Source organism: Sardina pilchardus, chromosome 4 (assembly GCF_963854185.1).
Source record: "Sardina pilchardus chromosome 4, fSarPil1.1, whole genome shotgun sequence".
Taxonomy (NCBI): domain Eukaryota; kingdom Metazoa; phylum Chordata; class Actinopteri; order Clupeiformes; family Clupeidae; genus Sardina; species Sardina pilchardus.
The window spans coordinates 6,653,236-6,678,929 of NC_084997.1; the positions used below are offsets into that span (position 1 = coordinate 6,653,236).

At 41.8% G+C, this 25,694-nt stretch overlaps 2 protein-coding genes and 1 long non-coding RNA gene across 7 annotated transcripts; 1 reads left to right on the plus strand and 2 right to left on the minus strand.

Moving 5' to 3' along the window:
• Window positions 1–2,096: 2,096 nt before the first annotated feature.
• On the minus strand, window positions 2,097–10,310 carry LOC134078156 (uncharacterized). The gene is made up of 3 exons (XR_009938824.1): window positions 10,161–10,310; window positions 2,779–2,877; window positions 2,097–2,443 (listed from the first exon to the last, which is right to left on the minus strand). It is a non-coding gene; the product is annotated as an uncharacterized LOC134078156 (long non-coding RNA).
• On the plus strand, window positions 9,872–17,107 carry hnrnpa3 (heterogeneous nuclear ribonucleoprotein A3). 3 transcript variants are annotated; one of them, XM_062533860.1, is made up of 11 exons: window positions 9,872–9,931; window positions 11,829–11,951; window positions 12,263–12,409; window positions 12,512–12,722; window positions 12,810–12,899; window positions 13,677–13,745; window positions 13,860–13,940; window positions 14,021–14,149; window positions 14,728–14,856; window positions 14,945–15,016; window positions 16,541–17,107. In XM_062533860.1, exons 1-10 carry the CDS (start codon window positions 9,926–9,928, stop codon window positions 14,998–15,000), a joined length of 1,041 nt encoding a protein of 346 aa, XP_062389844.1. In that variant the 5' UTR covers window positions 9,872–9,925; the 3' UTR covers window positions 15,001–15,016; window positions 16,541–17,107. The 3 variants fall into 3 exon arrangements, with proteins under 3 accessions (XP_062389844.1, XP_062389843.1, XP_062389845.1); XM_062533859.1 differs by lacking the exon at window positions 16,541–17,107 and adding an exon at window positions 15,107–15,871; XM_062533861.1 differs by lacking the exons at window positions 9,872–9,931; window positions 16,541–17,107 and adding exons at window positions 9,933–9,951; window positions 15,107–15,871.
• Window positions 17,108–18,188: 1,081 nt separating this feature from the next.
• Window positions 18,189–25,412, minus strand: nfe2l2a (nfe2 like bZIP transcription factor 2a). 3 transcript variants are annotated; one of them, XM_062533864.1, is made up of 5 exons: window positions 25,245–25,412; window positions 20,790–21,050; window positions 20,384–20,467; window positions 20,076–20,246; window positions 18,189–19,864 (listed from the first exon to the last, which is right to left on the minus strand). In XM_062533864.1, the coding sequence occupies exons 1-5, from the start codon at window positions 25,284–25,286 to the stop codon at window positions 18,632–18,634; spliced, it is 1,791 nt and encodes a 596-aa protein (XP_062389848.1). In that variant the 5' UTR covers window positions 25,287–25,412; the 3' UTR covers window positions 18,189–18,631. The 3 variants fall into 3 exon arrangements, with proteins under 3 accessions (XP_062389848.1, XP_062389847.1, XP_062389846.1); XM_062533863.1 differs by having other exon boundaries at window positions 18,189–19,861; window positions 20,375–20,467; XM_062533862.1 differs by having other exon boundaries at window positions 20,375–20,467.
• Window positions 25,413–25,694: the final 282 nt, after the last annotated feature.

Here is a 25,694-nt window from a genome sequence, read left to right on the forward strand (position 1 = left end):
GCGGCTCTCCGCACACATCCCCTAAATCTGTCAGCGCCCGCCCGGCCCTGGTCCCACGCGCCGCTCCGCGCCGCACCGAGGTTCTGCTTCGCCACCCCGCACCAAGCAAGGGGGCACATGTGGGAGTGGTTAAGCAGCCTTTCACCCAGCCACCCAGCCACAGACACACACACACACATACACACACACACACAGACATACACCATCCCACCCACCAACACACATAAAGGCACACACGTACATAAACATACATACATACATACACTGTCCCACCCACCAATACATACACAAACACACACAGATACATATACAACATCCCACCGACAAAGACATGCATACAGGCACACTCACACACACACACACACACACACACACACACACACTCCGCCGAGGGTCTGTGTGGGACTGAATGGCCAGCACATGGTCAGAGGTGTGTGCTTTGTGCTCATTACCCAGCTGCGGCTGAACACTGAACAGATAAGCAGCTGTGGACAAGATAAGAGAGAGAGAGAGAAATAGAGAGAGTGAGAAACAGAGCGAGAGACAGAAACAGAGAGAGCGAGAGAGAGAGAGACAGAGACAGAGAGAGAGACAGAGCAACCACAGCATATCAGAAAACGAGAGAGCACCACACGCTACACCAGAACGAGGAGAGAGAAACTGACACTGTGGAGAAAAAGAAGAAGAAAAGTCCTATCTTTCTCCACTTCTCTCCAGTGGGGTTGTTGGCCTCTCTCCTCCCGCCTGTTGTTCTACTCCGCTGGCCCAGCATCATCATCAGAAAACCGCACGGCTTCAGCTTTATCAGCTGCAGGCAAAGACAACTGAGATGCTCTGAAACGCTTTTCAAAGAAAGAAAGAAAATTCGAAATCTTCTTTTTTTTAAGAGGAGCAAAATATATCGGCGAATGTGATAAAATTACAAAGAAAAATGGGCCAGAATATTTATACGATGAAACATAATACTGAACAGCCTGACTGCAGTCTTGTGCAGTTGTGTCCAAGTCTACTTTAGTGGCTGTGTGTTGCAGCAAGCTGAAACTCCTCCAACTCCACGCTGTGTGCTGAGTGTTAGAATTACGATGGATCAATTCAGATGCTAATGAGAAGGACCCTTAATTTATTAGCTGCTGAGGAATGACTGTTACATTCATTTTAACTGTAAACAATTATTTCCTATAACAAGATTTATTGCACTCTTGTGTAGAAACCACCCCACCCCACACAAAGCACCTTTTAATCATATTTGCTAAGGGTGGTATTGTTGGTTAAGATTAGCCTTTGTTGTTTTGTTTGTTTTCTGTTGTCTCCTGGTTTACTTTTTTTCCTGGAGATTTTTGCCTGAGGGAATTCTTTATGTTGCTTGATATATTGGACACTTCATCCGTCCCATTTTGAAATGATGGCCATGTTATGTTTGATGTTTATAAAGACACCTCTATGAACAAAGCTCCCTCTTCAGACATGACTGTGAACTGCTACTGCTACTCATGGTAGAATTTCAGATGGGTTTTAAGTTCACAAGATACATACATCTAAAAGTGAAAAAGCATCTATACATCTAAAAGTGAAAAAGCATCTATACATCTAAAAGTAAAAAAGCATCTATACATCTCAAAGTGAAAAAGCATTGTGATAGGTGTTGATCTAGGAATGAACAGATTTCTGGAGCATGCTTTTTAAAGTTACTAATGAATTCAAAATAATGGCATATTAAAAGTAGAGTGTGTGAGTATGAGCATGTTTTGAAATGGCTTGTGGAACATAACTAATCCAAATTCATGCATTATACTATTAGCAGATAATACTTATATTTTACAATGCTGTTATTACTACATAGGTGATATTTGACATTTTACACAGGAGCAAATACAATACAATACAATGGCCTTTGGAAGGTTTATGTATTTATTTAAATATATTTTAGATGTGATTTTTAAAATGCATTTTCAATATTTCTTTCAGTTACCTCCTGCGTTTGAGCATACAGCATTTTTAAAATGGTGTTGAAAATTAATTTGCTGTTTCCTGGAGATCCATCCACACATCAACACTATCACAAGAAGTCTCATTTCAGGAGTGTGTGCTATCCCCATGTCAACAGCAGCCCCATCATTTCTCAGCGATGCCCCAGCCGTGGAGTGCAGCGGAGGCCCAGGGTCCTCCACGGCACACTAAAAAGATGAATGCTTGTTATTGTTTGTGAGATAACAGTGGGCTTCAATCAGGTCCTCTGCGCCCGGGTCCCGGGCAGGCTGGTTGAAGTGCTGAGTCAGTTGTGCCTCCATCGATCCATCATGCCCAGCGGCTGTGGGGCATGTGTAGTCGCCGTTTCCCTGGAGACCCAGGAAAACACCTGCCCTCCACACTCCTCAGGCTTTCATCAGCCCTGCAGCCCTTTGTCTGCGGTGCTGCGCGCGGCTCCACAATAGCACCCCACAAACTGTGAAAGCAGCATTTTTGCACTCGTTTGGTGACTATAAACAGAAATTAGGGTCCGCAAAGAGCGGACGCCTTTTCTTTGTCATCCACCCCACCACCTGAAGACGCCGCCGCACAGGCGAACTGCCAGGACCCCACACAAATATACACAAGCAGAGAGATGAGTGCAGCTCAGGCTACGGGATGGATGATTTTACTATAAACACTCACTACCCACCCAGCATCAAGCAGGACCTAATGCTGCCCCCCACTAAGCTTTTATAAGCATGAGCTCAGCTATTAAACAATTAATGACCAGATTACTTTTAATAATAATTACAATTCAGTGTAATTCACCTGATAGAAGTGTGAGATGGGGGCTGTTGTTTCCACCCTGTTCCTCCTTCTCTCTTCCTCCGCCTTCGTGCTACATCCTCTTCCTTCTCCGGCCGTAAGCTGGCGATTAGCAGTGGAGGGAAGCGCCACAGCCCATGCAGAGACAGTAAATAAAGGTTTATTACAGCACGCATCCCTGCCCTCTTCCACACATCAATACGCCAATTCACAACACCATTCCTTAAGCTCCATATCTCCCTTACCTTCCGCCTGCATAAGCTGAAACCTTTAAAATCGACACACTGAGAGAGGGGTTTGAGCTCAAAAACCCAAGACTCCCAGATAAGTTTAATTAGAGGCCGGGCATTTTCTTTAACGTTTTAGGGTGAATGCTTTGGATGTAACCTTTGCTTCTCTGCTCGGCAGAAGAATTATTATGTGTGTCGCAGACAAACTGAGGCGAATGGCCTACGCTGCTTTATTGCTCCCAGAGCTCTTTGAAGAAGGCAGCCTTTATCTCTCTATTTTTAGTAAGGGGCCAGCTGTGGCCTGTAGCTCATTAGAGAGAGAGAGAGAGAGTCTGAGAGAGAGAGAGAAAGAGAGAGAGAGATTCTGCCATGCTTTGGTTCACTGTATCAATAAATGGCAAGATGGGTGCCATGTATCAATCTGCATGGATAATTCAATATGGTAAATCAAAATCGACCCGGATCAATGCTGAGCCGAGATATTGCAAAGCGGTTTATTCTCTCTGACAGTGCATCCAGTGGATCCTTATTTTATGAAGAGCTAACGGGTGGCCCTAGCTGCGTTATTTTCTCAAATCACCAGCATATTTTGCCCAGATGAAATGATCGTGTAAATTATGAGATTCCAAGAGAGTGGGACTTTGCATCACAGTGGAGTATAATATTTAATTTTCCGTTGATTGAGTCAGTTCAGGAGGCTGCAGTAGGCCTGCAACTGTACATTCTGTTTAAAGGGGACATGATTTAAGATTAAACAAAGTTTTGGCAGGTCACTGGATAATCCCTTTCTCAAATGTGGAAAAGTACGGAGGATATATTGAATAAACAGTGTCGTAGTGAAATTGGACGTGGAGTGTGAAAGCCATTTCTTAGCATAGCAGGAGTCATGGGCATCAGCCAGGGGGCGAGCTATCCCCCTTGCATACCATTACGAAAGGCAATAAACATGCATCATTCTTGGGAGCACAATGGCTCTGGTAAAATAATTGATATGACTGCACTGCTTTGGTGTTTGGCCTTGCAGTGGGGATCATGCAGAGCTGTTTATGGGGCCCATGAAGAAAGAATATGCAGTAATTTGAGTTTCCATAAACTTCAAAAGCCTGCTGATTTCACAGTACTTATGTCTTTTAAAAAGCATTTTCCTGAATGCGTTTGTATAGCTTTTTGTGATAACCATAACATTTAAGTGTTATCTTGGCCCTATTATAGATGGTTTAGCCTCCATCATCTTTCAGATGCAGTTTTTTTGTCTTTTACACTGTCATAGTAACAAGAACCATTGTTTTTTAAAAGTGGGTGAATTAATCTAATCTGATTAATGATTAGCCTAATGTAGTTAAGTGATTGGTGAATGTTGGAAGATAAATCAGGCTATCCATATTTAACTTCAAATGCAGTTAGCCTACCTAAAATACAGTAGCCTAATGCCAATCAATGTATGAGCTCAGGCAACCACAACCTTTTCAATCTTGGATTTGGTCTGTGTAACACCTCTGGTCTATTTTTAAAAATGTTGGGTGTGATTTACAGCGAGTTTCCTCTATTTAACAGAGCAGGAAACAGATGCAGGGAATTGTCCTTTTTCGAAATTCCTGCGAGAGAAGATCTGACCAGCACTGATGAGCGCCCTTGTCTTTGTACTTGCATGGTAGACGGTGACTAAATTGACTTTGGTTCCCCCGCTCTGATTCTCCATTTCCTCTCTGTTTCCACTTGCGTATGTCCGTCTGGGGGGAAACCATGCTGGCCAGTGCTTTATGGTGGGCCTCCCTTTGGTGGCGGAACCTCCGCAGTGCAGTGCTTTCCCAGGGCAAGGTCAACGTCCACCTTCTGCAGCAGGGTCTGCGCCGCTCCAGGTGAAGTCGAGCTGGGCTGGACGAGTTTATCTTGGCTTGCGATTGCGGCGGTATGACCGAATTTCACCCAATAGAACACGTGATGACAACTAAATAGGCCTGTTTGTTGAGGATATGGGGACCCTCATAGCTATCTATATCTATTTGATGCGACAGTGGCCAAGCGGCTTGCAAAACCTCACCGCATGATTGGAAATGATTGTTAAGCCGCAAATGTTATTTTCTGTTTTTTCCCCCCTTCTTTATCTTGAGTTTTTAAGCTGTTTGGGAGGCCTAGGCCTACTGATTCGTTGAAAATGAAGGGATGATCCTAAAATTGCATAAACCTAGGCTATAGGCTATGGTTAAGTAATATGCAGACTATATGTATCATGGAAAATAAAATAGATTTAAACTTTGGATATGCATGACAGAGTATCGGCCAATCTTAATATTTAGCCAGTAGCCTTCACCTCATCTCTGATAAAGTAATGGCATGGTTTGATGGTTCCACGGATCATAGCTCCATCTAGAGGATATTTCGAAAACGACAAAGGACATTTGGGTCTTTCAAGAAGGCTCATATCCGCACACCTAGCCTATTTAAGCGGTTCTTATGAATTATAGATTGTATATCAAGTCAAGTCACTTTTATTTATATAGCACATTTAAATACAACAGAAGTTGACCCAAAGCACTTTACATTAGAAGAAGTCAGATTTGGGCAGGACAGTTGATAAAAAGGAGGCCCAAGAATACACAGGTCTATGTAGGCCTATATTATAGTATTTGTTTATTTTCATTAGGCTGTTGATCATTGATATTGCATTGACATTAGCATATTGTTCATTATTGCTACACTCCATAATGTAGTCTTTTTTTTACCAATAAGTAGGCTACCAATTGTGGCTATTATAGCCTATTGTTTTTATTTCTGTCGCTTTGGACAAGAGCATCAGCCAAATTCCATAACCGTAACAGCAAAACACGTCAGTGTCATAGCCTACAATTCATTGAAAGTGTTATGTTGACCTGATAAAATACATTTTGTATCACATACTGCAGACAAAAAAAAATAAGAGTGTTTTTCCTAAGTGAGTTCTCAAACTCAACTGCATTTCATGGAAGAGATGAACAATGCAGGGCAGAAGCTTAAAAATAGGGAGGGTATTTTTTCCTAAAAGCTATATTAAATATAGTCTAGTATGAGTAACAGATGAACAAAAATGTATCTAGTTATTTAAGATTGAAATAAAATTCAATTCAATACAGACCCATCTCTAACTTACATTTTCTTAGAACATTACTAAAATGGCACTGCGCCATCTACTGGTGGCTTTCTACTTGAAAGAGGCCCGCATGAGTTCAAGTGCAGCCTTAACCATATCATCACTTTTCTTCAAGTCTATAAATAAAGAACATGTAGATCATCCAAAAGTATATTCCTTTGTGTAGGGCAAAGTATCCAATGTAGCCTTTGGTAAATAATTTGGAATATTAAACGTATTAATAGTGGACTAATATAGCCTAACTAAAATTGAAAAATCTGTCCCTGAGGTTTCAACAGGAATAAAGAAACTGGCACATAATGAACATACATGCCCTGAATAACGAGGCAATTTGCAGCCTGTGGGCCCTCCTTCACAAAGATTTATGCACACCTTTTGCTGACAGGGGCTACTGTCATATATAAATGGTAAAACATAATTTGGAATTTTAAAAGGATATAAAACTTGGATTAATTATTGTCTTAAGTGCTGTCTTTAAAACTACATCGTCTTAGTGCCTACTATTTCCAGATCTGATTACCTCATACATTTATCTGCCAAATACGTGTTCCTGAGCTGAATTTCTTGGACCAAGCGAGTGGTCAGTAAATCAAAGCAATTTATTGGTCACATCAGTATTATAAAGACTCACTCACAGCTGTACAGCTCAGATCAGGGTGAAAATTCTGCTTCAACATGACCAATCTGAGCAAAGTCAAACTTCAACCAGTTCCATTCTCTTATGAGTCATCTCTGAAGCCTATAGCTCACAGCAAACAAGAATAAAAAAAACAGTTGAACATGATGAGCGTGGCCAACTATGAAAGGACAGTGTAGTCTGAGAGGACACATCAAGCTCCAGACTGCTGCCTGAAGTGTACAGTAGCAGTGGAGGAGGACACCATGATGTATCTGGTTGTCAGCTCAGCTGCTCTCAAAAGAGTAAGGAGGTGTGATGAACAGCCAAACAAACAGCACCATCCGTGGGTTTCACTGAGACGCACAGAGGTAGCATCAATACAACACACCCATCCATCAACATCCATCTGTGAGGGTCAGATACTGGCTAGCTTGAGTCCTCCACATTCAGTCCATCCTCTTCCACTCTATCTTTAATGCTCTGCAAAATCGTCACATCTCCTAAGTGGAAAAACACTGTAGCAACGACCTAGTTTGGTTAAAACCGATTAGTTTTTCAATGCACAAGCTCATCTCCTAGGAAAAAAAGGTGGAAGACATTGCAGACTGTGAGGATGGCTTGCAAGGTGCAGCCAATCATGATCTCAGTAAGGGAGCCCCAGTCTTGGCATGCCAAGAATTTGCGTAGTCAAGGCCAAACAAATGGACTCTTCTCTGAATGGATATCACAGACAAGATGACTCCGTTTCTTTGAGAAATGCATTGTCCAGACTTTTGTCATTCATTAGTTCTGTAGCATTTTAGCACAGATCTATAAAATGAATGTGGACAGAGAGAGCATTTAGATTTGTACAGAGCTCCAACCACCCAGTTATACTGAAGTACCATGAAGCCGTATACAGTTGTGCTGTGGCTGTCTCCAAAAGTTTTTTTCCCATCAGTATTTCATGATCAGATTATACAGAGTTTTAAGGCCTCTGACACATGTTAACAAAGCGCTTAAAACAAATGCTTTAAATGTGATGACAGCTGCATTCATAAAGAGGTAAATACCCCATTTGTTTTAGAAAACAAGTCTATGATTTAGAACTATGCCTGAAATGACACTGCCGGCGTTGTGGCCCTAGCCCCTACTCGATAACTTCTTCGTGTCACAAACAGAGCATTTCAGAGCCTTGAACTTAGCATTGTTCCTTTAATTAAGGCCAAGCAGCGAAGCGGAAAATTATGTTACCAGGTCTCAATCTCATTATCAGTTTAATTAGGAAATAAATGTAGTGGAACAAACATAGGTGGTGATTTCATGCCACGTAATCCACAATGAAATATAGTATACATTTCAATGGATTTGTCATGATGTCATTAGATGCATTCCTTAGTATTTGTTTGTTTGCGTATGTGAGAAAGACAGTTGGACAAGAGAAAATGCTCAGTTTATGTACAGTAGGCGAAGAAGAAATAATCGATTGTCATGCATTGTCCAGCAAACATGAATTACCTCACTTGTGTAAATCAAAATTGTCGCTACTTATAATTATTTAATTAATTATCTATAGTTAATAGTACCAGTTTGTATTTGAACAGGCAAGATCTTTCATTCAAGTTAAATCTCAACCCCTTTTCCTTTCAACTGGCTAATAAATGGAAGTCATCATTTAATGGAAATGAAATAGTGTTATTTTTATTAAGGCTGTATTTTTTCACACGCACTGTAATGATAATGACAGACATTATTCCAACCCATAAAGCAGTCATAAATTGAATGAAATCCATGCATCTGATTTTCAATAAGACGCCTTAATGCCAACAGCATAATCTAATGATGCACTGTAATACTCTGGTGACTATTTTAAAAGTGCATATATACAAATATATAAAGAGATAAAGATAATTTCCATCCTATGCATTTTATGTGTGACTCAAAATACAACAGTTTTTGATCAAATCTAAACAAAAAGTAAATATACGTTTAAATGATTATATGTAAATATCAGAGCTACCTGTGGAAAAATACTCTTTTATCTCTACATCTAGATCTCTCAACCCCCAACATAAGACCTTTGCATAAAAAGAAATTAGACGCAGCTTTAATCCCATGCTTGTCAAATCACCTGCAGATGGCAGAATTTCACCATTCAATCCAGTCATTTCGATTCTACAAAAATGAATGACATTTGATTCCACAGATGACTGGTAGTTACCTCTGAATTAGTACACTTCTAATAAAATAAAACATCTTAATATATAACATTGCGTAATCCAAGTGAAATAGGCTAGCCTACATTTTCACAGTGTGGGTCAGATTTCTTTCTTTTTTTTGTAGACTAAACCATGACATTATGTCAACCTGTTATAGCATTATAAGCGGCATTATGCGTATTGTTGTCATACCTTTTTTTATTATTATTTATTGTTTTGAAGGCTTATAAGTGGCTTTGAAGATTAAAAAAAAAAAAAAATCTAAAGAAAGATTTGCACAGTGCACACAATGCCCCCATGTTTCAGTCAGAGGTCTTGGCATTATAGGCCTACTATCACACCACAAAGCAAGACCATATACAGGCACAGATACTGGTTACTGTTTTGTGTGACTGGGAATTCGCCTGCTCAGGAGCTTAACAGAGAAACTGAACAGCTCCCATCAAACCCATATGTGACACACTGCACGGTGCACCATTATAAGCCCATCAGACAGACAATCACCAAAACATTCACAGACAAGACTAACAAAAGCTAACAAACACACCAACAAACAGAAAACAAACAAGAAGAAAAAGAAAAGAAACAAACTCAACACAAGAAAGGCTTGAGGTCGAAACCTAATTTCCTGCATTTTGCTCCCTCAGATCCGTGATTGAGGCCTCCTGTGTCAGATAGTTAGGCTACTGGTTTCCAGGAATTTCTATTCATGTCAGCTCTTTGTCTACATTGCATTTGCATATTTGAATAAAGATGCACATACTCTCACAACGAAATACATAATGCAAAACGTATATAATGCTCAAATTGGAGAATATACACAATTTAGAGTCCAGACTCTGTCATGATCATAGCCGCTCTTGGTGATTTGACTAGTCGAGCCTGGAAAGCGGAATCTTTCCCTTTTTTCTCTTCAATCATCTATTGCTGTCTTGAATTCTGACATAGCGGCAAGAAGGGTTACCCGTGTGGCGATATGGAGGTGAAGTGCATTTATTGATGGTATATTCAGGAATAATTGTGCAGACTATCAATGTTCAACTCGTGTTTAGTTTGGTTATACATACCGCTCAGTGTTCAATGTAATACTTAGCGGTTCAGTAGTATGAGCTAGCTGTGCACAGTATTTTCATTCCAGGCATGTTAGTGGTGCTAACTTCCTAGCCATACTACCGTTAGGTACATTCTTTGGCAGGAGATTACTAACTTACCTTCATGCTTTTTGTCGCTTGTTCTAAAGGCTAAAACATGTTACGTTGAGTCTCCTCACTTGCCAATTAAAATGTGTAATGTAAAGCTCGTTCATGTTCATTTGACTACAATGTCAACCTAGCAAGCGAATGCAATAGGCGCGAGCTGAATGTGATTAGCACGAGAGGTAAGAGCATTCTGTGCGTGCTGCATCTGACGTTTTAATTATGGATCAGCTGCGAGAACCTCATTGAAATAATTAATTTGGTTGATTCCTATCGACCCTGTGTTTGCCTAGAACGTCACTCATGCTAACTACTTATAAGTGTTAATATTCAACTATAACAATATGGAGTCGAAGGAAAGACCTAAAATGGCGCAGCGGGAATAGCTCGACAGAATGTTCTCGATACGGCATGTCAAGGTCTTTAATATGAGATGTCATGTTTTTTTTTAAATGTACAACATGTAGCCATGCATATAATCCTTAGAACCCGTGTGTTTGTACATGCATGGTTGCAACAGTTGTCTCATTTAGTGATGTATTCAGGGAAAATGATAGCACTCCTACATAGGCTACGCCATTTAGACCAGCCCATGTTTATGCGCAACAATGTAGTTGGGCGAATTGACAGTAGCTGCGTTTCCATTACCCATTAAATTGCGCAAATTAAGAGTTGCGAAAAGAAATGTGCTTAATGGAAACACACACATTTCGAAAAAACTCACATGTTTCGATAAAAAGTTTTTGCGCTCGGGTGAGGTGGTATTTCGAGCGTATCGAAATTTGTATATTTCGCAAAACTGCAATGGAAACACTTTTTTCGCATCTGACGAGTCACTTGATCCAACAACCGGATGTTAGGAGGAACGAAACCGACGAAGAAGACTGCCGACAGGAAGTGGCACCGGGAGAATAATGTAAAACAATATTTTTTTTTTCATTAAAAGTGGCTCGTGTCATTCTAAAATGTTGAATCCACAGCTGTGAACTTGCCGACAACACTTTCTCAAAAACGCTGCATAGGCTACGCAACCGCTCAACTAGTTTTGTTTACCCATAGCAACAACGTTGCTATGCTTTGCTGGTTTAACGTGATGAGAACGGTGCTGAAAGAAATCTAGATTCTAGTTTTAGAAACTAATCAACTGGGCTGATCTACGAAATATTCCACTGACATGGCTGTGACATGATTTAAGCATAGGCCTACTACAACAAACTCCTGTGAAATATGTCATTTTTAATTTTATGTTTCTGCCCCACCAAAACGTAGGCCTCCTCCGCTGATGGCTTATAGCCTAATGACTGATAATCAGCGTGCCGTGGTGGCAATTTGAATGCATTTAGTGTAGGCTAAATCCCTATGGCTAAATCTGGGTAATGTTGATAACCACCATGTCTCCTAATGACTTACAGCACGCGAGAATACACGAGATTTTAAATTAATTAGCCGAATGTAATGGAAACACCGCAATTGCGAAAATTGTGATATTCGACATTAAGACAATATCGACAAAGTTTTTGCGCATATTTGTAATGGAAACGCAGCTAGTGACGTTGGCCTTCAGTTTTTTTAATGTCCAAAGGCACCATTTAAAATGTTAATTTGAAATGATATTTTAATATTTATATAGTATGCTTTTATCTGATTTATCTGATTTTTGCGTTTCTTGGGTGATGTAAACAGGGTCACGACAACAAGGAGCCTGAGCAGCTCAGGAAGCTATTCATCGGAGGCCTCAGTTTTGAAACGACAGAAGACAGCCTGAGAGCATATTTTGAGCAATGGGGGAAGCTTACAGATTGTGTGGTATGTGTTTAGATCCCTCCTTAACATAAGTACATGGCAAAAAGTAATTTCCAATAACTGTATAATACAAAACAGTTTATATGCCCGCTCAATAATATAGTATGGTATATATAATGTTCCTGGCAATCATACATTTAAATGGGTTGAGAGCTCTAAGGGATTGATTTTGTTGTCTCAATCACTTGTGTTTTTTGGTGTGGCTGAAATGAGACGAAATCATTTGTAATGACGATGTGAGTCTAGTCTGGCATTCAAACACAAATGAATCAACAGCCTAGCTGATGTTTTTTTTAACCATTTGTTCCTTTCAGGTCATGCGAGACCCAGCCAACAAGCGCTCCAGAGGGTTTGGGTTTGTCACATACTCCTGTGTTTCAGAGGTGGATGCTGCGATGGGGGCACGACCTCACAAGGTGGACGGGCGTGTGGTGGAACCCAAAAGAGCTGTGTCCAGAGAGGTATTATCCTCTGCACTTCTGTCAAGTTAGTGTGTGTCAGAAGTTAAATTTTATCAGGTTTTTTGTTTTGTTTTTGTATTAAGTTACATATTCTTCCTACAGGACTCTTCAAAACCAGGAGCTCATCTCACTGTAAAAAAGATTTTTGTTGGTGGGATCAAAGAAGACACAGAAGAGTATCACTTAAGGGAATACTTTGAGCGCTATGGGAAGATTGAGAGCATAGATGTCATGGAAGACCGTCCAACTGGCAAGAAGAGAGGATTTTGTTTTGTTACTTTCGATGACCATGACACTGTGGATAAAATTGTCGGTAAGGTCATTTGCAATGTAACATCAGCACAAAGTTGTTTGTTGTTAGTTAACCACTTGATGCTAAATATTCTATTTTGATTTTCAGCGCAGAAATATCACACAATAAACAGCCACAACTGTGAGGTCAGGAAAGCACTGCCCAAACAGGAAATGCAAGCAGCCAATAACCAAAGGAGTAAGTAAAATAGTCCTTAAAGGAATAGTTCGGAATTTTGGACATAGGACCTCATTTCCAACTTTACCGAGGTTATATAGGTCGGTGGAGACCGTTTTTATCGCGTTTAGCCCCTTCCTTCTGTTGCAGCGTCCCCCTTTGGTAACGCTGGTTTTGAGCTAACACATTTCTACGGTAACATCAGTCTGACATCAACAACAGTCTTACTCACTCCACCGCACACCCGAGACAAGTCAATTAAATCGTCGGACTATCGATATACATGTCCGTGTTGATAGAATAATTTTAGAAATAAAACAAACCTTGCAACTCAATGATTTATTACATTTTGAGGGACTAGTTTCTCAATATCAATCCGCCACTGCCATACAGGGAACAAAGTAGGCTATTGCAATGCGATGCAAGGTTCGTTTTATTTCTAACATGGTTCTATCAACACTAGGCATGTGCATCGATAGTCTGACGTTAAAATGTATTTGTTTCGGGTGTTCTATGGAGTGTTTTCAGTGGCAGGCTGGATGTTACCGTTGACTTGCGTTATCTTGGCACCAGAATAGCACGAGATGAACACTGCAACTCATAGGAAGGGCAGAAATTCACTGAAAATGGTCTTCACCGACCTATATCACCCAGACTGAGTTGGAAATGAGGTCCTATGTCCAAAATTCCGAACTATTGCTTTAAGCTATGTTGTACTCAAAAGCTATTACTACAGAAACAATATGTTAGTTAATATGTAGTAATGTAGGCTCATCACAATTCAACTTGTTTTGTTAGACAGAGTTGGTGGAGGTGGTAACTTCATGGGCCGTGGTGGTAACTTTGGAGGGGGTAACTTTGGCCGAGGTAGGTATTGCTTTCAGTAAATTCAGATTGCATTTGTGTATGTTTGGGGGGGTGGCAGTTGTCATTGTGTTTATTGATATTCACACCTTCAAATAAGAACATTTCATCTTGCAGGAGGTTACGGTGGTGGTGGTGGTGGTGGCGGCGGCCGTGGAGGCTATGGAGGTGATGGCTACAATGGGTTTGGAGGAGACGGTATGTTTGCAAAAAGAGGCATCTTTGAGATGTTTTCTTCATTGTCCCTTTTGTGTAATGTTAATTATTTTGTCCCACAGGTCCAAACTATGGTGGTGGCGGCGACTATGGAGGGGGTCGGGGGGGTTATGGTGGCAGTCCAGGCTATGGCAACCATGGAGGAGGATTTGGAGGATATGATAACTACAATGATGGAGGAAACTTTGGAGGTATTGTTGCTGCAAGTTGCAAGTGTGCAATCAATACACCAGACACATATTTTTCTTCTCAATATTAATGTCTCTCCTCTTCACCCTACCCTTCCACTTTATATGCTCATGTTTTGGTGATGGGGGGGGGGGGGGGGAATAGTACTGAATAGTTTTCAAATGAAGGGGATGGGTGAAGTGTTAAAGCTACCGGTCGCTTCAAACAAAGATTTTTCAGGGGCACTTTTTGAATGGAGATTTATGAGGATACATCGTAATCCGATTATTTTTATTCGAATGCCAATGCAAAGCAGTATGCAGTTGAATTGTTGCAACATGCTTATAAGTAAAAAATATGCATTAGTGAGTAAGCTTTAGTTATTTTGGATTAAAGTTGGAAATTATGCCAGGAGCAGAGCTATATCTGGTAAAACCAGAAGCGACTGTTTGCATGATAAGATAAGCAGATTCTCGAAGATTTCAACTCCGTTTCAAGAGATAAGGAGAGGATGTAGTGAAAGAGGCTGTAAACTATGGATTATAAAATGTGGATTGAGCCCAGGTAAAGATCTGCTGTTGCTGGTGTCATTGTTTCGTAGGGAACTTTGGTGGTGGTGGAGGAGGTGGAAATTACAATGACTTTGGGAATTATGGCGGCCAGCAGTCCAACTATGGACCCATGAAGGGAAACAACTTTGGTGGAAGAAATTCGGGTGGACCCTACACTGGTAATGAATCTATTCTGACAATGCAGCACCTCACAAAACACAAAGGGCTTTTGGTCCCCATGTAGTAATGTCTTTGGTTCCTTTTCAGGTGGCTATGGCTCAGGTGCTGGTGGCGGTGGTGGCTATGGCTCTCGGCGATATTAACTTGAACTAATCAGTGGTAAGTTCAGTTCATCTGCAACCAGTTGTGCAGACTGAAGATGTGCAATTGTAGAATAACAATATATTCTATCCTGTATCCATTCAACAGGCTTCAGTTCTTAGCAGGGGAGGAGATGAGCAAAGGAGTTGTCAGGAAAGCTGCAGGTTACATTGAGACAGTCGTCTGAGAGCAGTAGAAGGACACTGGAGGAGCCAGGATCCATAGTCAGAAAAGGAAAAAAAAAAAAGTTACTGCAGCGTTAATTGGAGACTCCTTTTTGGCAAGACCCTTACACCCTAGCTACAGTGCAAGAGTAGCTAGTGACAACAGAAACAGTGTCAACATTCCTTTCATCATCTTTGATGCTAGATTCCCCCACCCAAGGAATGAATATATCTTTTTTTCCCTTTGTGCACCTGATTAAATCCCGTGTGATTTGTGCTAGTGGTTTAAGGAATTGAAACAAGAAAAAAATACAAAACTGTTTTGAGTAAATGTGCCGTCAGCTTTTGAAATAGTGTTGAAATTGTTTCCTGTAGACAAAACCATTCTGTGGCCTTTCCTCTGTTATTTAAAATGACTGATGAAGAAAAGGCTAGGGAGTGTCAGTTTTAACTTTATTTTATATTGTTTTAAAGACTTTGTGTTGAGTTTTAACCACTGGTGATTTTGCTTGTCAGTGTCAAGTGTGTTTTTGTATTATAAGTGTATGTTGTCTATCCCTGGTTGTATGAAGAGATAGTGTATGCAGTTTAGACACCCACAAACTGGAGGGCATGTGTTTTTACACAACTTGTACAAACAGAATTCTAGATTGTTAACATATTTTGGAAAGTGGAACACCAGATGAATAAAGTTGTGTAGTAAATTCTATTATGTAGTGTAGTGCGTCATTGGGTGTGAGGCAGATGGACATAAAATGGGTATATTCTTTTCTCCAATGCAAGTGTAGAATTATCATTATTGCTGTGTGTATATACAGTATGTTCAAACTTCAGATCTTCTGCAACCTATGCAACAGGACCTTTCCTTAGTCCAATTGTAGGCCGAAGACATCTTAAAATGTTGATATTCCAGTCGGTATGAAGAGACCCCCCACCCCCTCCCCTCCCACAAGTGGCCTCATACTGACTATGGGCAAGTATAAAACAGTGTGTTGAGGGATGACATTGTCCAGCCCAGAGCAGTGGTCAAGTCAGCAAGTTCTTACAGAACAGAGGAGGCAGAAATATGCCCAGCGTCCACAACTACACCTTCTGAAGAAGCTGTGCAGTGTTCCAATAGCCAGCATCTTCTGTCGAGAGCTAGTGGTACCTTCAAGAGACAGCCGCTGGAGGAGAAGCTAGTAAGTTCCTGGATTTTTTTTGAGACTCAAGTAGTGTGTCAGTTTGCCCGTCGCGTGTGTTGTAGGCCTAGCTGCAGAGCCAGTGCTGGGAGGGGAGTGACTGAGAGGGCTCACACTGTCAGTAACAGTGCAGATTAAAAGAAGATGGAGCAGTGTCTAAGAACAAGGTAAGAGTAACCACTTTGCTTGATTTTCAGATTTGGGGGAAAAGAAGCGACCCCTTCCACCAGAAGGTACTGACTGGGTAAGGATAAGTGTTTTTCCACAGAGTGTGTGGTCATGAATCACGCTGTTCTGCATTCATCTATTTCAGACACCTCAAATGGGGAAGAAAGATGGTAATGTATACAAGTTTAGCACAATAAGGCTGACCAGTTGGCCAGATCAGCAAACACCAATACAGAATGGTTAACAAGTATGTATCAAAGAGCCTATCAGAACATGTAAATGCTCATACAAATTTGTTTAACAATACAAGGACTTCAAAAGGGCAGCTGAGGAGATATGGAGCTATGGTTTTCATTGGCTCTTATGTACAGTAAATATCACATACTATTGCTCCTTGGCTTATACGGCTTTGCAAGAATATTAGAGCAGGGGAGCATAAATGAGTGCATTGTCTGCTGACTTGTGAGTAGTGGCCCTATTTCAGGATGTTCTACTGTAAGTCCTTTTAATAGTATTAGCCTACAGCGTTCAGTTTTCCAAAGTGTGTTGTTCTTTTTATAGACTGCCTATTTATTAATAAAGTATTCTTCCAACAATAGAGTGGTTTCTTGCTGTGAGCACCTACATGAGTTTGTGCAGTCTCCTATGTGGTGGTTGTTTTTGTTATGCTCTATAGTATCCAAGAGTACAGGGTCTAAGGGCATTGGGTAACCATTTCCATAGGGTCACAAGGCAGCGCTATGCTGTCTAGGAGTGCGTGCCATCAAAGCCTCATATCCCACACACAGAGTGATTCGATTTGTGAAAGCCTAAACCACAACGCTATTTGAATAAGATTCTCATTCTACATGTCCGATCGCGTCATGTCTTTGTAACACATGAGGGTACGTGTGGCAGAACTTGTCTGATGCCAGTTTGTGTGCTATTGTAATGTAATGCCTTCTTTCGTAATTTGGCATCTCTAAAATGATTCATTTATAATTGTCAAATACCCTGAAGTTTGTGGCTTAACTTGTCCACCCTGTTGTTTGTAAAAGCAGTGATTAATAGATTGTAGGTAGGAATAGGAGAAGGAAAAACTACTTGAGCTACCTTAACTGCTCTGTCTACCTCTGTACTCTGTGTAGAGGGCAGGCATTGTGAAAGGGAGAATGGGCTGGGTGTTCAAAGGTAATGTTTGTGGGTGAGAGTGCCTAAGAGTACAAACACTACAATGTGCAGGTCTTTGCTTTTCTAAAGTGTTTTGTCAGTGGAGCTTTGTGAAGTCGTCATGCATGTTTCACACGAGGTGCATTCAAACAATGAGCTGCTGTTGCGTAATGGCATGTCAAGCTTCACTTCAGAAATACCTCATAGATTTAGAGCAGTCTAAGCTATCACACATGAAAAATCCAGCTCACACGGAAGTATTAACACATTTCTTTTTTTTTTTCTTTAAAAATACATGTTTCAAGTCAATCCATGAGCATAATTCAACTGTTTTCAAAAGCATTACTGACCAACTAAACCTGAACTGGTCATACAGAACACTAATTGGTGTCAAAGTCTGGTGTTACAGTATTGAGGACATAAATGGTCTGACCTGTGTGTGTGTGTGTTCAATAGGGTCTTTCAGGCAAGCTTTCCAATGGCCCTTTATCAAATTTACATTCACTTAGAACAGCACTGACAAAAATGTAGCCTGATTAACTGAATAGTTTATTTTTTATAAAGCACAGAGATAAAATTGCCATAGAACTGTAAATTAAGATATAAAACAGACTTAAGTGCCAGTGATTGCAACAAAATTATTAGCATACTAAAATGTGGTATATACAGTACAGAGTCATATTCCAATAGCAAACAAAGTATAAATGTATTTACAAACCATACAGATAAAAGAATCTTAAGGGGAGAAATATAAAGAAGTAAAAAACAACAATAGATATTAAAAATATTAAGAGTAGAATAAGCAAAAACTATATAATAGTTCTGCTATTTTTTTCTGTTTGGTATTTTTACGCATAAGCAAAATTTCAACTATAAAGTTATCTTTGCATAGTACATAGCTAGAGTAATGCAGTACCGCAAGAAAGGGAAAAGAAGAGATTTGGTGGAGGGGAGAGGAGGGGTAATAAGTGCTAGCCATCACTCTTGATGAGTGTCTTTTTGACCCTGGGGACGAGGAAGACGTTCCCGTCAGAGGTCTGCTGCAGTGAGTAGTCGGCGGGGGAGTAGGGCCTGCCCTGCTCGTCCCGCAGCATGCCGAACACCTCCAGGTAGAGGGTGTTGAGCTGCTGCTTCATCTGCCGCAGGCTGCTGTTGTTCTCCATCTTCTCCCGCAGCAGCCGCTCGCGCTCCTCCTTCAGCGAGTCCAGGTCGCACTCCAGCCCCACGATGTTCTCCATCTTGCGCTTGCGGCAGTTCTGCGCCGCCACCTTGTTCTTGCCGCGCCGGCGGATGTCGCGGACCAGGGCCAGCTGGGGCTCGTTGAGCTGGTGCTTGGACATCATCTCGTTGAAGTCGTCCACGGGCAGGTTGATGATCATGTCCACGGTGAAGGGGATCTGGAGGACTTTGGCCCGCTGCTCGTCGCGGGACAGCCGGGACTCCGAGCGCCGTTTGGCTTTGTCCTTGGTGAAGGGCGGCTTGCCGTGGACGCTCGCTTCCGCCAGGTCATTTTTGGCATGCTTGGACTTCCGGTTCTTTCGCTGGCTCATCGGGGTGTTGGTGCTGGTGGTGCCTGAGGGACTGTTGGTGCTAAAGGGCAAGGAGAACATCTCCGAGTAGTCGGACTCACTTCCTGGGCTGTCCGAGTCGTCCATGTCGGAGTCGCTGAAGCCCAGCGAGCCGTCCCCAAACACGGACTTCTCCGGAGAGCTTATGTTGGGGCTGGCATCCAGGGACAAGCCAGAGTCGGAATCTGGGAATTCCATGATCATCTCACTCTTGCTCATGATGGGATCTCCGGCTGAGAATTCCCGCATGTCTAAAGGTTCGAGCGGCGAGCTGCTTGGGGTTTCTGTGACCTGGCAGGCTATGCCCACTGTGCTGCAGGGCTCGGGGGTCTCCGTGGCTTTGGATGTGCTCAGCAGGTCGGGGTAATATATATCACAGAACTCATCTGGGTTGCCACTCACCACGGTGTCGGGGGCTTTGAGCGACATCTGACTCAGGAGGTTGGTCGGGCCAGTGGCGGCGCCAGGGAAGCTGACATCAAAGTTGCCCATGTACTCAGGCGGGCACTTGGGCTGGGCCACCACGGCATCTGGGAGCCCCGGCATGAAGAGGCCATAGCTCGGATCTTGTGCCTCTGGAGCTGGAGTTGTGCTCAAGTAATTACTGGGCTCCGGCATTTGTATGTTCAGGCACTGCTGCAAGGAGTGAAAAACATAGGTAAGTCTCTGTAACATTCATCTTGTGATTAATATAAATATGAATAACCACAGTAAGACATCACACATAACAATATCATTACAGTTTGAATATAACACTAAGAATAATATAAGGACTCTGAGAAATATCTGTTGTTCTCGCAGTCCTAGACCAGTTTGGTGGGATAAGAGCAACTCCCTCCCTCTCTACCTCTAGTTCAGGGATGGAGAGCAGCTCCATCCAGGCCTGGTCCAGGTCTGGCCATGTTTTCTGTGTGGGGGGCAGCAGTGGAGTCTGGATAAGAGGTGGCTGCTCTGGAGCCATCAGGAGTTGACTGTTGGCTGTGGGTGGTGTGGAAGTGCCCAGGCAAGGGGCGGCAGTCTGTAAAATCATAGAAAGCATTTTTAGCATTTTGAGGTCCATGAGGAAATGACAAGATCGAATGAGAAGTTGAATCCATTTTTGATTTTAACACAAAGTGAGCTCTGTCGCTGGTGATTTCCTCTCACCTCACTTGCCTCGACCAGCGGGAATGTCTGTGCTAACAGTTCCATGCACTCATCGAAGGACATGGCTTCTCCATCCACAGTGAAGGCAACATTCTACAAACAAGCAGGACAAAATGTCATTTCAAACACTGCACTGTCCGCACACTCGCTCATGTTTAACTTTCCAGCTTTCAGATAGATTATCAGGCAGATCAAAAGACAGTCAGTGTATACCTAGCCGCTCTACAGAGAGAATGTATTTGCCCAGGTCTAAATGAACCGTCGAGCTGCAACAAAACCCCATCAGCCACAGAGCCACCTGTGTCCTCCTAATTGCTGCATGGTGGTTACCTAGCTACCTGGTGAGAAGAGGGAGGAGCACAGAGGCCCTGAGTGTGTGGGTGTGTGTGTGTGTACGTGTGTGAACTAGACTGACCTCTGAGGGCGTGTCTGTGGCAGGCTGTGGCTGTCCGCTGGGCACGGCGCGGGGGACGAACTCGCCCGTCTCCTCGTCGAGCTGCAGCTGGGCCAGCAGGGCCTTCTCCTGCTCCAGGAGCATCTGCTGGCGCTTCTCCTCCTCCAGCTCGCGCTGCTTCTGCAGCTCGTGCTCCTTCTGCCGGTAGCTGACGTCAAAGACCTCGCGGCCCGCCCCCAGATCTATGTCCTGCTTCCACAGGATGTCGATCATGTCCATGTCCTGGTGGAGGGTGGAGGAGAGAGATGAGAGAGGAGATCAGAGAGAGAAGTGTGTGTGTGTGTGTGTGTGTGTGTGTGTGTGTGTGTGTACGCGCGTGTATGTGAACGTGTGTTTTGTGGGACTCAGGCAGGAGGCTCTGATCCTCCAGGCTACTGGACCTCAGCGCTGCCCCACCCAGTCCCAGAGGACTGCTGCCCTGACTTCTCCGAACCCAACACAATGTAATCGGGGATGTAATGAAGACGACTCCATGAATAATAGATGCACTTCTCCTTTTTGTCCCATGTGTCAAGTCCCCACCCACACACTGAGGGTGTGTTATTTTTTTAAGAAGTAGAATTGAAAATCTTGAGCCATCTCTCTAACACAGAGATAAGGGTAAAAAGGCCAAAAAAAGAATTGTGTATATGGAGGAAATATTGCTACTTTTTTATCAAATTATATCCTCTTCAGTTTTAGTTGCCTCTCTGATATGTCAGACATAGCACTAGCACATAACCATCAGTAACCATCATAATCAAGTAATAGCCAATGTTTAATATAAAGTTTCATAACCAAGTAATAACTATGTTTAAACCTAATAATGACTGTACAAAGTTAATGCTATAGTAGTTCTACTCAGCTCGATCACTAGAGATCCTGTATTCTCTGCTGTCTTAAGATTTGTGTATTTTGTAGGCCAAGATTCAAATGTTCAATCCACCTTTAGTACACAACATTAATTATCAGACAGTAATGGATTGAGTCTCTCTATTTCTCCTTACAGTGTGCGTGCCAAACACTCAAGTAATGTTAATATTTAATCAGTGGCAGGTTGGCTGAGGTTTAAAAACTACCCACGCCGCTGCCCTTAACAGAAAAAGATTTGAGCCCTGCCAACAATATTATAACCTGCTCAGCAGGTTTGATAAATAGCTATGTAGAGATAACATATCTTTACTACTACTGTGGTCAAAAATGACAGGTACGACCTTGACTGGAATACAGTTGGGGCTCTGTCAAGTTCTTGTCTCTGGTCTATCATAAACTGCATTCAAAATGCTGAAAGTTAAAATCTTGGGTGGTTATAAAAACTCATCTCCCCACCCCTTTGATTTTGTGCCAACTGCTATTAGCGGCCTATTAAAAGAAGAATGTCAAAAGATAAACAGTCAGTCTTTCCCCTGGGCCACAACATCCATTTCACTGAGATTATTTACAGTGGGGGAATTTTTTGCGCAAGAGTCTCAAAGTGTTGCATAAAGCCAGTATACTGGGTCAAAAGGAAACATCCAACCATGTGGCCACAAATCACATGATGAAATGTAGAAATGCAGACAGGAAGGGATAGTTTACAAAGCAGAAGTGTGCCTATGGTGGTATGGGAAGTTGTGGTTTAACTTCTACCCAAAAACAACGACTCAACATTAACATTTGCATGGTATGTCTACATTATTAATTTGAGTAGGGAATCAATAAGAATGATCAACTCTAATATTTTCCAACAGTGTGTGTGCTAGATATGTGTTGCCTAATAGCTGGTTACTTACGTTCATAAAACATGGTTGTAAAACTATTAAACTTTGGGCCAATGTAGATATTACTATCTATTAATTACTATTTTTCGACTTTCGTACAGACTTTAGTCAGTGTCAGCTTTGAAAGGAAGAGTGTCTAACGTCATTAGTTTACACCGGCCCACTTGACTGATCATTAATCTTGGGTGAGTCAGGTCACTTCTCCAGCCCTAGATTAGAGGTGTGGGAGGGATGATGAAATGTCTAAACAACAACTTCAACAAATTGAAGTCTTGCACGATATGCCTGCCTAGTGTTTTTCAACAGGTCACCTGTATGTTTCTGTATATTCAACCACTGTACACAGCTTTTTTTAACCGTGTGAATAGAATAGTGTAACTTCCTTGGGCAGTGAAAATTGCAAAATTAGTAAAAATGGATACATTTCACAAAAACAACATTACATTAAATGGTAAATCAAGACATTCAGTTTTTAATTGGTCTGCACCAGTTCAAGATATGTGATGCATAACAAACTACTATCCAGACAAATCGCACTGGCACCAAGTCCTCTTCCATTGCCATATGCCACTCTTCTACTGGCTTTAAACTGAAGTGACAAACGTTTCTAAAAGTCAAGGGACCACATAAATAGTATATGACTATGTGTTTAATGTGCTATTACAACCACCACTGGCAAGTGTAGTTGAAGATTTAGCTGATGCTATGTTGAGCTACCCAGGGTGGCTGTAGGAAAGCACCCTAAGGGTCCCCACTAACATTATGGAGGCCATTTTTTAGGGGCATGTGATGTAAGGCTGACCAGATGTAGTCTTTTCAAAACTGACTCCTAAAAGTCTGTTCATCAATTGACCTATAGATACTTTCCACTAAAATATCCATGTAGCCTAAATAACGTTAACCCATCACAGAATTTTCTTTCCATATTTCATCCTTGAATATCATTATGTTGTGTTTCATCATTTGTGCTTTGACATTAATTATGTGAATATTATGTAATAAGGTACACAATGGTAACCAACAAAAGGTTAACCTACATAAACTAAGGGTCTTCAAGACAGACTACTTCTTCTTTGTTCAAAAGACTTGTAAGTGTGGGCTCTGAACAAATGAGGAAACAAGCTAATAAAAGCCTGATTTCCTGGAAGAGGAGAATGCCAGTATATGCCATCTACTGACAACCTTGCTTCCTTTATTGTGACAACATTTATTTTGTGCCAAAATGCGGAAAATACTTTCAGTCAAGTGTTGCCAGTATAAGTTGTAAAGATAAATACTTGTGAGCAGGCATGTGTTTGAGTCATGTCAGTATACTGGAGAGGCACATGAGACATTATATTAAATCTACTGTCTGGATGAAAAGTTGAACCTGGCACAGGCACATACAAAACCAGTTTATCAAGCCTGTCCATTGTCTTCCCATTGTCTCTCATGGCATGGGGGGGAGTGTTGAGGATCAGGGGAGGCCAGTTGGTTTACAATTACTAGGCCTATGTGATGGCACACTTTATGTAGCATATTCAACACTACACTTTATGTAGCATATTCAACAATGCGTTAGGCCAGGATATATCAAGCACATAGCAGGTTCATCAATTGATTTGAACTGTCTGTATGCATCTCAGGCATTTCTCTTGAATTGAATTTCATATCTTCAATGATGATTACATGATCAGTTTGCATCTATACATTCTTCATAACAATGTACCATAACTAATCCTCTCAGTTACAGCTGTTGTATTGACCTACCATTAGCTTAGGGCTAAAGTTGGTACTGAAATCTTACATAACCTCAATGTGACCACACGTGGACACAAATACGCCACTTTTGAGGAGACCTATTTAATCTGTATGATCACCCTCTTAACAACACGATCTCGTTTTAAAGAAAACAACAACATTCCTGGATGGGGCCCGACGGTTGTGCAACCAACTGTATAGAGCAAAGGTACTGATGCCATCTTCACGATGGATCACACGCTAGGGCTCCCGGTGCATTACAGGGGACTCTAGACGGCCAACAGCAAGCAGAGCGCGATGAGCAAAAATCTATTAGTTTCTTGACATTTCTGACGTTCCGTTCTCCCTAACATCGTATACAACACAGATTACCAATACTTCCCAAAAGTTGTTCGTATTTTTACATTTTACTGATTATCTGCTTAGTTGTTTTTGGATAGGACAACCCGTCTTCAATGACTTTGCAGAATTTTCGGAGTGCGTAAGAGGCGCAGGCTCGGAAGCGTTGGAAACGCCTCCCTAACCATATTGTGTATTTTAATTGATTAAACTATTAGTCCACATAACGTGTTCCTTTCATGAGACAAAAAGACAACCAACCTAGCACAAATTTCCAAAGGTCAACCGACAAGCTACTTCAAATGAAACACATGGATATGGATCATTCATTTATATTCCAAAAGGCTACATGAATCGGCGAGCTGGCTAAACTTGTCCGCTGTCGCTATCGATCACATAAGTTACGCCAAAAACATATGGAAACACCAAAAATATGGGCTTATCTCATTTTGAATTCAACCACACAACATACGATAACTGTTGCTGAATGTCTTTACAAAGTTAAGTCGTCCCCACTCTAAGGCAACGACTCCTCCAGGAAAGGTGAACAAGAGATGTTAAAGCCAACATGTAACGTTAAGTTAACACGTTCATTTACCTGTTGACTTGAGTTTAATTTGGGCAATTCAATCTCCATCATTTTGGCGAGATACAATGCCTCCTTAGTGTTGAATCTCCCAATAAAACACGTATGTTTTGTATTCCTTCTTTGAGACCGAAAACACTGGGATGTAGTACGCTGTCACCACCCCTTGCACAGACGCTGTAGATATGAAGAATACTGCCTGAAGTCTTATGAAAATTTACGGAAAACCCCAGCAGTCGGCCCCGCCCACTCTCTGCATCAGCCAGTCAACACCCTTCTAAGCGCAGCGACGGGATCGTCCCCCTCAGTCTTCAGCACCCATGGTACAGTCGGTAAAACTAAACAGGGAAGTATTATACCACCTTACACTTTATATATTCCATAAGTTTTAGGTCATGTATGAAATGTAGTGCTGCGTAATAGAGTGGCCAAACGGATGAATCAAATTTGAAATGCAGTCCA

Bases quoted from the DNA above. Each gene is read 5' to 3' on its own strand.
- hnrnpa3 (XM_062533860.1), top strand. The intron at 13,746-13,859 runs GTAGGTATTGCT...TTCATCTTGCAG, and splicing joins AGGGGGTAACTTTGGCCGAG to GAGGTTACGGTGGTGGTGGT. The intron at 14,857-14,944 runs GTAATGAATCTA...GTTCCTTTTCAG, and splicing joins TTCGGGTGGACCCTACACTG to GTGGCTATGGCTCAGGTGCT.
- nfe2l2a (XM_062533862.1), bottom strand. From the start codon at position 25,286: ATGATGGAGATTGAATTGCCCAAATTAAACTCAAGTCAACAG. The intron at 20,468-20,789 runs GTCAGTCTAGTT...GCTTGTTTGTAG, and splicing joins CCACAGACACGCCCTCAGAG to AATGTTGCCTTCACTGTGGA. The intron at 20,247-20,374 runs GTGAGAGGAAAT...ATGATTTTACAG, and splicing joins CGCTGGTCGAGGCAAGTGAG to ACTGCCGCCCCTTGCCTGGG.